Source organism: Hibiscus syriacus, unplaced genomic scaffold, assembly GCF_006381635.1.
Source record: "Hibiscus syriacus cultivar Baekdansim isolate YM2019G1 unplaced genomic scaffold, ASM638163v2 tig00110187_pilon, whole genome shotgun sequence".
NCBI classification, from domain to species: domain Eukaryota; kingdom Viridiplantae; phylum Streptophyta; class Magnoliopsida; order Malvales; family Malvaceae; genus Hibiscus; species Hibiscus syriacus.
In genome coordinates, this window is record NW_024062618.1 from 1,431,650 (window position 1) to 1,444,957 (window position 13,308).

The 13,308-nt window shown below is 33.0% G+C and overlaps 2 protein-coding genes and 1 non-coding gene across 4 annotated transcripts; 2 read left to right on the forward strand and 1 right to left on the reverse strand.

Moving 5' to 3' along the window:
* Positions 1-4,563: 4,563 nt before the first annotated feature.
* LOC120217616 (polyubiquitin 11) lies at positions 4,564-5,649 on the reverse strand. 2 transcript variants are annotated; one of them, XM_039214696.1, is made up of 2 exons: positions 5,536-5,646; positions 4,564-5,307 (listed from the first exon to the last, which is right to left on the reverse strand). In XM_039214696.1, the coding sequence occupies exons 1-2, from the start codon at positions 5,581-5,583 to the stop codon at positions 4,666-4,668; spliced, it is 690 nt and encodes a 229-aa protein (XP_039070627.1). In that variant the 5' UTR covers positions 5,584-5,646; the 3' UTR covers positions 4,564-4,665. The 2 variants fall into 2 exon arrangements, with proteins under 2 accessions (XP_039070627.1, XP_039070626.1); XM_039214695.1 differs by having other exon boundaries at positions 4,564-5,649.
* A 4,548-nt stretch (positions 5,650-10,197) lies between these two features.
* Positions 10,198-10,271, forward strand: TRNAV-CAC. Its single transcript has one exon. It is a non-coding gene; the product is annotated as a tRNA-Val (tRNA).
* A 75-nt stretch (positions 10,272-10,346) lies between these two features.
* On the forward strand, positions 10,347-12,154 carry LOC120217618 (probable pyruvate, phosphate dikinase regulatory protein, chloroplastic). Its single transcript, XM_039214697.1, has 3 exons — positions 10,347-10,808; positions 10,951-11,590; positions 11,792-12,154. Exons 1-3 carry the CDS (start codon positions 10,383-10,385, stop codon positions 11,893-11,895), a joined length of 1,170 nt encoding a protein of 389 aa, XP_039070628.1. The 5' UTR covers positions 10,347-10,382; the 3' UTR covers positions 11,896-12,154.
* Positions 12,155-13,308: the final 1,154 nt, after the last annotated feature.

Below are 13,308 nucleotides of genomic sequence, written 5' to 3' on the forward strand. Positions count from 1 at the left end.
AATTGTAGCAGTTAGTTTTAGCTACAATGGTGTACTACACAAAGATCAATCTGCTACACTGCTTTCAGCTGCTTAAAAACCATGAATTTTTATGTATTCCTTCTTTGCAATTGCAGCCTGTTTTGCAAAACCCCAAAATTTAGAAAATCTAGCACTTTAATACATATGTACATATAGATACATATGCTGAACTCGTATGAACTACACTGGGTACGGTCGGCTAGAGTTACCTGAACGAGGAACATCGACATGTTCTTTCTCTGGTCACCTTGAAGTTGAATAACCTGTGATCACAATATCGTAAATGGTTGAGGCTCGACATTGAAGCAACAAAAGGAGATAAGTTGTATACATATATGTATGTATTCGAGTTTTCACCGGTGGCATCCGTGAATGGATCTGCACAAAAGTGATACGACATTTAAACATCCTATCAATTTTCGCCAGAGTAGTTCTAATTAATGGGAGAAGCAATTATTATGGATATACCAAAAGTGACAACAATTTGGACTTCAAGATCAGACATGAAACCTTGGTTGCTGGATCTTGAAAGGAACTAACAACACAGCAAGCTGCAAAAACGGAAGCTGGAGGCACAATTATAACAGGGTCCCAAACGAATACAAGCATGTAAAATCATCACAAGCAATCAACAATGGCCAACCTTACTACTGTACAATAATAGGATTACTAATTCTCCAGGGAATTATCCGTATCTTTAAAGATCCGTTATCCTATTCTGATTTTATAATCACCAGGTTCCTTTTCTTGCAGGCAAGCAACACTACAAACACCATAAAATTACTAACTATGGAAAATATAAAACATCTATTATGAAAAGCCATCTACAAATGCAGCAGGCTACTGAAAATTGACAGGGCACGGATGTTCTTCACAATAGTTGATGACTTTAGATTGACATCGAAAAATAAACTAGTAAAATCTCAAAGAGATAAGTACCTGATGAGGATAGATTGATTTTGATATGAGAGAAAGTAGGATTAGACAAGTACCGATAGTGCCTTAGCTGTTAAATTAATCCTTGATCTGCATGCAACCTCTAGTCCCCACCCTCTGGTGAAAACCATTTCCTCTATGCGCAATCTTGCTTGGGTTACGGAGTTCATCTGGATCCAACGTGAATGCAATATGGTGGCTGATCGCCTACCGAAGATGCCAACACTTGATCACTATCGAGTTTCTCTGCTCGAGTTTTTCTGCTTGATTCTGCACCTTCTAATGTCCTCTTGCTTATTGCAAGGGATATATGGGACATAAACTTTAAACCCTGAACACTAAACACCTTATTGTAGATGTAACCCCCTAGACCCGGCCTATGCGTTTCGACTAAGTCTAGTGGATCACATTATGATTCTTAAAGACATTTTCTGAAACCGTTATTCAATCAATGTAAAATCACATTATAAATGTCATGAAATAAATTATACCATCAAAACCCAACTTGTAAATATAATACCAATAAGTAATAAATTAATTTAAAACAGATCTTCAAAATCAAAATCACAATAAACCGAATAGTAATAGCAAAAGTGTCATCATCATAAAATACGATACTTTAAAATAAGGTCCATGTCACCAAAATAAAGTCAACTAGGAAAATAAAACGTTACAATCAGATATACTTCAAGAGATATGTTAATCCACCAAGTGCTCGAACCGATGTATCTAACCAACAGTATCTGCAAGGGGGAAAAACATTTTCGAAAGGTGAGCTAGGCTCAGTGTGTCCCAATATTACCTTAAAATCACAATAGGTACATTAAACAAATCATAGTCCAGTAAATCTCATAAATTCATAAAAGAGTTTAACTTTTGAAAATCATAGTTTAAACTCTTTTCTTGTACACCATCAGTAATTTCCAAAACTATTTTCCATATAGCTTACTCTAAGCACACAGCAAAAAGAAAGTCAACCTAAGGATAAGTTTTATAGCTTATATCCTTAAGCCCGTAAGTCCAATTCCATATAGTTTACCCTAAGCACACAACAAGGGAAGCCAACCTAATGTATCTTGGGGCCACAAGAGTCACATTAGGCCCATTCTGTTTATTAGCTTGATAAGAGCTATACTATTGTAATTCAATCCAAAAGTTCAATTGCACCGTGACACAAATTCCATAAATCATCACATTAAATTGGTGCATCAATAAAACAGTAACCAAAGAACTCAGTGTACCTCATATTAAAACCAATAAAACAGTTCAGTAATAATTAGGGAACACACCTCGATAATAGGTTCAAATAGTAGATCTACTGATTGCTAGTTTCACCACGCTCTGCTACAGTTTTCGAACCTATTTTATAATAACACTATATTACTTATGGGTAACATAAATAAATCTCTAAAATCATAAAATTTACGGGTTTTACGGGTGAATACTGGCACACGTGGTTTAATTGATCTAGAAGAGCTGGGTCGAGCTGTCGAACGATCCGGAGAGTCTCTTGTACCTTCAAATAATAATAATTTATCAGCTCTAAATCTTACTTAATTGTTCAAAACTAAAATTCTTAAGTATATAAGTATTTTCAGGGTTTGACTATCAATTTGGAGGATTTCGGGTTTGACTTTGGCCAAACGGATTGCGGAATCGGAATCAGGATGTCGAAAAACATAAAGTATGTCTTTTCGAAAATTTAAATTCTTGGTCAAAGTCAAAGTCAACCACTTTGACCGTCGATTTGGAGGCCTTCGGGCTCGAATTTGATGAAACGGACTTCGGAAACGGATTCGGGACGTCGAAAACTATCAGAATAGGTATACTCGGAAAAGATTAACGGTCGTTTAATGGTCAGTCAAAACCATTTTAAGTTTTGGTCAAAGGAAGTCAACGGTCAACGGTCGGGTCGGCGGTTGGGTCGGGTCAGACCGGTCAACCCTGTTCGAACCGATCGAAACCGGTCAAACCGGTTTTCAGCCACTCACTCTCCCTGTGGCGGTGCGTGAGGCCTCCTCCGGGGGTCTAAAAATTACGAAAAATTTTCTAAAATTTATTTTGAGCGATTTCGAGATACTTACAAAGATCGGTTCAAATTTTTGAACGATGGAGAGCTCGATTTCAACTCGGCCGAATCTTTGACTGCTCCACCTCCTCACGCGCAGCCGTCGACGGAGACCAAGGTTGACACCGGCGGACTCGAAACGACACAAGGAACACGATGGGAGACTTTGACTCGAAATTCACGTCGTTTGGCAGCGTTTCGCTATAATTGATTTACTGGGTTTTGTTCACGGGTCGAAGATGAACACGATGGTAGTTTCAATTTGACGGTCGGAGGTCGGACGGCGTTGGAATCAGGCTTTGAAGTAGAGTGCGGGAGGAGGAATTTCACAATTGTTTTCTGTTTTGAAAACAGAAAATCATACATACGTATATATCAAATTTCCTGCCGACACTAAAAGAAGTAATTCAGAACTTGGTCCCTAAATTTCCTTCACTTTTAATATTGCCTACAAGTTTTGAAAATTTTTAATTTAATCCTCAAATTTCATCAAATTACATCGATTTAAATTATTATTTTTTTTCGGGTTGTTACACTAGATCACTTCATTATTAACTCTGCAGTTTGACGCCGCTTTCAATTAAAGAAAATGATGTAGCCACTTTATGTTGTTATATTTTGAGAGAATTTCTCTAGACCACAGGAAGTTCTATGAATACCTGTTACCTGACACAGATAAGGGGTTCTCAATATCCAGCTCCTAATGATACATTTAGCTAAAATTTGGTGATTCTATTGGCTGGAAAAGGAAGAAAGCAACCCAAAAATAGAAGAAACAAATTTACATGAATAAATGAAATGAAGAATAAAAAAGTGATTGAATATCTGATTCTTCTGGTAACACATTAATTTTTCTGAACTGTTGATAGGATAGCTGTCCAATGACATCAAGATTCAAGATACATCAAGAGAATAAAAATCAAGAGAATAAAAAATCATCTCCTCGTTGAACCAGGAACATTTCATTTTTCTCTTGTGTTGAAGGAAAATAATTAGAGAAGAGACAAGTGGTAGCTTACAAGGAGGAATTATGGCGGATTACATAAGAAATAGGATATTGACCATTGGAACTACAAGTTGCATTTTTATCCTAGATTATACAAGAACTAATGGTGGAAGCTTAAACATTCACTTGTTAATCTTTCATGTCAAAAGGAATACAACTAATTGATCGAATTCCAAACGAAGAATCTTCAAATCAGAGAAAACAAACATGATTGAAACGGCCTGACTAAGATTTTGGTAGGAGTCCAATAGTTGGGTGTTTGATGAACATAGGAACAAAACAAGAAAGGTAAACCCAGAAAATGTTTAATCCTTTGATGTTCGATTCTATAAGAAACTAATAGAAATAGCTAAAGATTCTATCAGAAGCTCATATCTTTTAGAAACTATGCAAAAAATTGAACTGAATCAACATCACAGTACACAACACAAGCATACAGGAGAGGAACAAAAGAGAAGATTAATCGAAGACGATGCAACAAAATTTAGGTAAATATAGAATTTTTATTTACTTGAAATCATAATATAAGATAGATATCATTAAAGATAAGACATAAGTTTATTTATAAGGCTTCAACAGAGCCAGGAATCATAATCATTGACATAAATTCCAGAAACCCATATTCATAGAGAGCTTAGAAACCACCACGAAGACGCAAGACAAGATGAAGAGTTGATTCCTTCTGAATATTGTAATCAGCCAAAGTCCTTCCATCTTCCAATTGTTTCCCAGCAAAAATCAACCTCTGCTGATCTGGGGGAATCCCTTCTTTGTCCTGAATCTTCGCCTTGACATTATCAATCGTATCAGAACTCTCCACCTCCAGAGTAATGGTTTTCCCAGTCAAAGTCTTGACGAAGATCTGCATCCCGCCACGAAGCCTCAAAACCAAATGAAGGGTCGACTCCTTTTGGATGTTGTAGTCGGCCAAAGTTCGACCGTCCTCAAGTTGCTTCCCGGCGAAGATGAGCCTCTGCTGGTCCGGTGGGATACCTTCCTTGTCTTGGATTTTGGCCTTGACGTTGTCGATGGTGTCGGAGCTCTCGACTTCCAAGGTGATGGTTTTTCCGGTCAGGGTTTTCACGAAGATTTGCATGCCTCCACGAAGACGGAGGACGAGGTGGAGGGTCGACTCCTTCTGGATGTTGTAGTCCGCCAAGGTGCGGCCGTCCTCGAGTTGCTTCCCGGCGAAGATGAGCCTCTGCTGGTCTGGTGGGATCCCTTCCTTGTCTTGGATCTTGGCCTTGACGTTGTCAATGGTGTCGGAGCTCTCGACCTCTAGGGTGATTGTCTTGCCGGTCAGGGTTTTCACGAAGATTTGCATGCCTCCACGAAGACGGAGGACGAGGTGGAGGGTTGACTCCTTCTGGATGTTGTAGTCGGCCAAGGTACGGCCGTCCTCGAGCTGTTTTCCGGCGAAGATGAGACGTTGTTGGTCTGGAGGGATCCCTTCCTTGTCTTGGATCTTCGCCTTGACGTTATCAATGGTGTCGGAGCTCTCGACCTCGAGGGTGATTGTCTTGCCGGTCAGGGTCTTAACGAAGATCTGCATCTTGTTTGGCTGAAGAGAAAATCAACGAGAAAATATAATTATTTTTGTGGTGAGAAAACAAGGGGATTGAGGGATTAATTTATAGGAAATCTCCTGACCTCTCCAACCAATAACATTTAGACACGTAAGATAGAGTGAGATAACTAAGACCAATAGGCGTAGGATTGGGTAATGACGATTGACAGAATAAAGCGACTCGATGCCGTTAGTCTTTCCGTTTTAACAGTGTTCGGTGAGCGTCGTTACCTGACGGAAACCGTCCCGTTGGAATTAAAGGGCCCCTAGCCCCCTAGTTGTCAACTTGTCATTGCCGTTGTCGCCCACAGGAATTATTTTTTAGTATAATGACAAATTTAGTCTCTAAAGGTTATTATTTTAACATTTTGATCCATTTTTAATCAAATATTGATAGCACGTTGAAAAGATTCAATAATTATAAATTAAAGTGAAATAACTTTTTAAATACGTTTAATTAAGAATGAAAATTATTTGTTGTAATTAAAAAATAGTAAGTACATAAGAACTTATTTATCAGGTAGTGAATAATTTTTATAAATTTTTTAATTTATTTCTATTAACGTTATAACATCAGTTAAATTAACATTATCAATTAGTCTAATTACATTTAAGATTTAATCATATATATAATATAATGAGATATTTAATAAATAAAAATAAAATATAAATTCATCAAATGGTTTCCGTAGTTAGAGAGAGTGTTGTCCTTTTTATAAGTCTTATATTTGAGTAATTGTATATTGTAGGGGTGTATGTTATCTATAGTTAAGAAATACTCTGAACAAATAAAACCTTATAATCACTACATATTATAAAAAATATTAAGATAAATAATCAAAAGTGGATAGTTTTTATCTGGCACATAAATATTTTTTTTACCCAAAGTATACGTCCATCTTTTAAAACTTTAATTTTAACTATTAATAATATTTATTTACTAAATTTATTAAATATTATTTTATCTCAAACATTGTAAATATATTTTAAAAGTAATATTTATTTTTTCTAATAATTTAAGATGATTATAATATACTAATTATTAAAAAAAAGTATTGATAAAACATTCTATAAACATACAGTTACTCAAATCTAAATATCTTTAAAAAAATAATTTTTTATCATTAAAACCACTTAATGAGTGCATAATATTTATTATTAAGTAATTATATCATACAAAATGAGATATAAATTTTGATTATTATTAAATGATATTATTTTGTTTAATTTTAATACAATTCACTGGGTGAAAGTGGCAAAAGAAGCGAAGCCTAGGAGCTATATTTGGAATTATTCCAACTTTCTTTCGGAAGTGATTAATGAATTTGATGGTTGGTGACTTGGTGGTAGTGGGTGGTGGGTTGTTGAGCACCACAACTTTGTTTACAAGAAATCGACTATTATATATTTTACGAAAATATTTTATAAAATTTAAATTTTAAAAATATATTTTATAAAAATATTTTAGAAATCTTTAAGTTTTAACATTATATATGTTTTCAGTTAAAGGATATTAAATGATTTATAATTTTTTATATTTTATCATAATAGTTTTAAAAATTATAGGATTATATACGTAAAATTTTATTTTATTTTGTTTTATTTATTTAAATAAATAAAAGTTCTTGAAAATTTTTATGTTAAAAGTAATTTAAACTTTTAATCTATCTATTAAATCATATTTCGATGTTGTTATGCTAATCCTTTGATATAATGAGAGAGTATAGTCATTAATGTTTTAAATTCTGTCATTCAATTAAAAAAAATACCATTGAATGTTTCACAGTATGATAAGTGTATGTTCGGAGAATTTGGATTGATTGTATATTAAATTAATTGTAAATTAATGAATTAGATATGTGCTTAATGTCTCGTGAATTGATTATATATAATAGTAAAGATAATAAGTGATCTTAGTTAAATAGAGTATTATTTTCCTTATAGATTTTGAGTTCAAATAGTTACGCCTGTGGATGTGTGCATTATCAATGGTTAATAAATATTATGAACGAATATTACCTTATAATCACCTTAGACTATTTAAAAGAATAAATATACTAACAATGTGATATAAACACTTATGAACTCGTATGATTAAAATAATAATGAGGGATTTATTGAAAGGGTGGTCGGAGACAAAAGTCATTTGAAAATTTTAAATCATTATATATTTTAAATATTTTCATATTTTATATGATAATATGTTTCTGTCATACTAAAATATTATAAATTCATTATTTTTAAAATTTTATAAATTCATCATTTAAAATAAAATAATATATATGTATTTACTTATTATAACGAGAAGCATGTCGAACTAATTCTCGAACTTATCCTGAATAGAAACAATATTATTCATATTATATGTATTTCCTCATATCTTAGTTTTATACTATGCCACGAGTATGTTTTATGATAAAATATTGTCATACTAATTGCATATTGCTTGTGATGTATGTAATATATGATTGCTTTGAGTTTATCTCTTTTAGTGTGTTAAGTTTTTGTACTGTAACACCGAATTTTAAAAGAAATTTATGGAGTTGTTTAAGTTGTTAAAAGAGTAGTTATTTTTTAAGATATTTTATTCAAACAATTCTTGTATATATTGGATATATATATATATATATATATATATATATATATATATATATATATTGTCAATAGTTATAAAAAAGATTTTAAACAAATATTATTTTATAATCACCCAAGCTATTTTAAAAAATATTTTTGTTTAAAATATTATGTCAATGATTAAAAGCAACTACGGTGTCAGTTGACATTATTAAAATATAATTTTATATTTTAGTCAACAGATTAACGTTTAGCTCAAACGACCTTTAATTTTTAACTGGGAAGGATGAATTCGTAATATATGAATAATTTGGTGACTATTTTATAATTTTTAATAATTGAGATACTTAATAAAATAATATCTTACAATAAAAAAAAATATTTTATAACTTTTAATATATAAAAAACTTAATAAAATAGTATCCTATATCATAAGATTATTTATATACTTTACCAAAAATAGTTTATACTTTGGTTTATAGTATATATTCTAACGGCATGGGTACCTAAGCTCTTTACATTATATAACGTTAATTTACAAGTATGGATATCGTTTTCATATTGAGTTTTATTATTAAAAATCGAAGTCCCGCATTTGATTAAAGTTTATAATTATTTATGAAAGTTTCAATTATTTGATAAATTATAGTAAATGGATTTGATTTCAAATGTAACGTATAATATGATATTTGTTTTTAATGATTTATACTGATCGCGACCTATTCCAATGATTCAATATAATATTTTGAGTTAATTCAAACTTTCAAATCGAATTTAGAAATTACAATTCTTATATTTTTTTTTATAAAATTCAGTCTATGTAGGGTTTTTACTTGAAAATATCAGCCACTTTTCAAATCTTTATTCAATATTTTCTATTAATTATTAATCAAACAACTATAAAAATATGCAAAATAACTATTTTTAGTCCTATACATTTATAGTTTTGATTAAATTAAATTTCAAATTTTAAAGCCAAATAAAAATTATTATTAATTAAATACTTTAAAATTTTAATTGTCTACGCCTATTATAACTTTTTTAAAGTGAGTTTGTATGTAGGGTAAATATTCAATTAAATCGAGTCAAAAAATTTCGAGTCATTTAAGTTGAATAATCATATTTTATAATTGTTTGTTTGAAATGATTTCTAGTCGAATTTATGAAATTTGAGTCGACATGTTCAAGTTTATATTTAAACGATTTCTATAACCATAATATATATATCATGTTTTTTCATATGCAATATACATATTTTATGCATAGTTGAGAGACTAAACTCAAAATTAGAAAATCATTCTATTAATTACTAAGAATTTCGTTTTATTTGAATTTTATTTTATTATTTGACTCGATTTTTTTAGTCTAGACAAATTTATAAAATTATAAGTCAAGTCTAATTTTTCTGAGTCAAATCAAAAAAATTAATAACTTTCATTTAAAATAACATGTAATTTTAGATGATTTTATCCAAATAAAAAAAAAGTTGTTCTTGAAAGAAAAAAAATCTTACACTCTAGATGCACATCTCTTACATATAATTTCAAATGTCGTTTATCTATGATTTGTGGTTTATCGGTAATTTTTCAGTAGCTTTATCTTCATTTGCGGTTTATTTATTAATGCAGTTAAATTTATTTGTATCTATCTTTTATTCGAGTTTTTTTGTTATGTTTTTAAAATTTTTCTTGTAGGGTCCTTGTGTGTTCTCAAGTAACTAGTTTTTGTATTAATGGTTATAATAAAATATATTAATTATATGTTTAATTTACATATATAGTTGTAAATCTTCATTATAATTTTAGATATTTATTCTTTATAATAAATAAAACTAACGACTTATATAAAAATAATATATCATTTTAATCAAAGATAAAAATATAATATATTTTTATAAATAAATATTAAAATAATTATTCGACATGAATACAAGTTTTAAAATTATATCTTATTATTATCAAATCTCATAATAATATATGTAATTTTAAACAATTAGAACAATTAAAATAAAGTTTGGTCCCAACTGTCTGGGTGGTGTAGCTGGTTATCATGCTAGTCTCACACACTAGAGGTCTCTCGTTCGAACCCGGGCTCAGACAACAATTTTTTTGTTTTTTAATTGTTCTGCGTCATAAGAGTAAATATCTCAAATTCTTAAAATCCAATTTAGTCAATCCATATTTCCTTTCTTTTTTTTTTAGAAAAAGAAAATGCTTGCGTGTCCTTGTTCCGTCTTCAATCTACGGGCCACCGCAACGCCGACCAAGCCCGATGTTTCCGACCCAGAACCCGATCCCAAAGTTCGGAAACTCAAGGGTAGCCCACAGCTCAACAGATGGCACCGTGCACGAGCCTTAAGGTCAGGGCAGAAGCTTGAACGACCGAGCAACCGGACTATGGTGCTTGAGGTGAACCCTTCGGCTCAACGAACCAGTGAGACCTTGTCTTCTGAACCCACTTCAACGACATATGACGGCGATCGTGAGGTGGAGGAAACAGCGTCGGGGAAGCCAATTTATATCGTATCCGATGGAACTGGATGGACGGCGGAGAACTCCGTTAACGCGGCGTTAGGGCAGTTCGAGCATTGCTTGGTGGACCGTGGGTGTCCTGTAAATACCCATCTATTCTCTGGGGTATGTTCTTTTTTCACACACAGTTCAATTTTATTTACAAGTAGTAATTAGTGATGAAACTCGTATTTTTTTAATGTTTGGAAAGTTGGGAAATTAGTGTCATTTATATTAATTCAACCATAATTTGATCTGCAAAGTTCAGATTGATGATGTTGAGCCATTGATAGAGATTATAAAACAGGCAGCCAAGGAAGGTGCATTGCTTGTTTATACTTTAGCTGATCCTTCCATGGCAGAGTCTGCCAAGAAAGCTTGCAAATTGTGGGGTATACCGTCCACGGATGTATTGGGGCCAATTACAGAGGCCATCGCTGCTCATTTGGGTGTCTCACCTTCAGGTCTTCCCCGGGGAGCGCCCGGACGAACCTTCCCTCTTTCGGATGAATACTTTCGACGGATTGAAGCGATTGAATTTACAATCAAGCAGGATGACGGAGCTCTACCTCAAAACTTATGCAAGGCTGACATTGTTCTCTCAGGTGTTTCTCGTACTGGGAAGACACCATTATCGATTTATCTAGCACAGAAAGGATATAAAGTAGCAAATGTCCCTATTGTGAAGGGAGTGGCATTGCCAAAGGGACTTTTCGAAGTAGACCCTGAGAAGGTTTTTGGTTTGACTATTAATCCCTCTGTCTTGCAAACTATTAGAAAAGCAAGAGCTAGGAGTCTGGGTTTTGGTGACGAAACAAGGAGTAACTATTCGGAGATGGATTATGTGAAAGAGGAATTGGAGTTTGCTCGTAGAGTTTTTGCTCAAAATCCTACCTGGCCAGTTATCGGTAAAGATGATTAATTTGCTTCTTTTTTAAAAAAAATTATCCCAACTGTTTTGATTCTTTGACATGGAGATATTTTTATAGACCATTAGTAACTTAAGAGGACTAAAAAAATATGGTAAAATTTGATATTAAAAAGTTTAAGATGTTTGGCATGTTTATCTGATGAATCTTGGGCTAACCTACTGTTACTCGTCCGTGCAGAAGTTACTGGTAAAGCGATTGAAGAAACTGCTGCTGTTATATTGAGGCTCTATCATGACCGCAAGCATAAGTGTTCAATGCCACGAATATCAAAACGTTACTGATGAAGAAATGAAATGGCAAGTTATCTGCTTTTTAAGGTATGCAGGAGTAAGAGGACTTTGCTGCTTCATAATTACTGAGCATTACTTCATAGCTCAGTTTGTGAATTCCAGGGGAGAGAAAATGAAATATAGTTAAGATGTATATGTTTGTGTTTTCCTTCTTGAGAGTACCAACGCTTCACTGGTTACGAACTTCACTAATTACTAGTGTATATTGATGCAATACAGCCATATAATATACGTATGCAGTTTGTATGAACACAGTTTTCTTTTGTGTCAATTGAACATAAAAAGATTCTTAATAAAGTGACAGCTATCAATTTGTTACAGGTGGTCTACATCATCGAATTGTATAATCTGCAACTTTGATTTCGTTGAAGAAATTAACGCCAGAACCATTGAATGCTTGATCTGACTTGTCTTTAATCATTCATCATTGTTATTTAATTCCTTTGTGTCTGTACTGTACTTGTATATGGTTTTATCCAAGATCGAAGCATGAATCCGTATTTTCCAGTTGGTCTTGAATTCCTTTGTTTACAATGTTTCATGCCGACGAGAGGGACTGTTACTGTTTTGATGAATATCAAAAGATTTTCTATTTTATAAAGTGAATGGCATTAGGTAAATGGGATCTATTCATGGTACAACACTATAGATAATCTGCGAAAGACTGGTAAGAGATTCCTAATTAAGTGAAGAAGTGGCCAAGGGTGGCTGCTTTATTCAAACATTTGCTCAGCCTAAAAACCAGTGAAAAAGATTAGCCTCAGTGGTAAATGAGAATGTTGTTCTTAATATTGGTCATCATTGATTTTAGAATTGATGTGTATCTTTGCAGCTTAGTTTTACTTTTGGCCAAGCAAACATGCAAGTCCTAGGCACTCCCGGCCTATGTTATTCAAACTCATGTGTGATTGTTGTATGCAGGTTTATGTCTAACACGAGTATGATAATATTTTTTTAAAGTTTTTTCATGCATATGGAGGATCCTTGAAGGTTATTTCCTCATGTATCCATGTGTCGGATACAAATGTTGAACACAAGTCCTTCTAGAGAAAGGAAGAACCAGATCAGCATAACTCCTCACGTGCACTGCCACCGCTCTCCTCCTGGGTCCCCTGGGCGGGTTGTGACACTCGGGTCCCCTGGGCGGGTTGCGAACCCAAAACGGCTTGGAAACTTTTCTCAAAACGAATACTTATATCTGCTGCCAATGACTGAGTTTGAAAGTTTTGAAGGTTCAATAAAGCATTTAGCAACAGTTTCAGCAATACTATTTCTCAGTAAATTCTTTCATATCCCCTGGAAAAAAGATTGATTTCTCGGATCAGGTGTGGCCTTACAGCACTGAAAGAATTCAACAATGTATCATGTATGTTGCAGCTTTTCTCGACTGAAATTTGCAGTCTT

Coding starts and splice junctions, on each gene's coding strand:
- LOC120217618 (XM_039214697.1), top strand. CDS start 10,383: ATGCTTGCGTGTCCTTGTTCCGTCTTCAATCTACGGGCCACCGCAACG. Junction 10,809..10,950: donor ATACCCATCTATTCTCTGGG/GTATGTTCTTTT, acceptor TGCAAAGTTCAG/ATTGATGATGTTGAGCCATT. Junction 11,591..11,791: donor TCCTACCTGGCCAGTTATCG/GTAAAGATGATT, acceptor TCGTCCGTGCAG/AAGTTACTGGTAAAGCGATT.
- LOC120217616 (XM_039214695.1), bottom strand. CDS start 5,583: ATGCAGATCTTCGTTAAGACCCTGACCGGCAAGACAATCACCCTCGAG.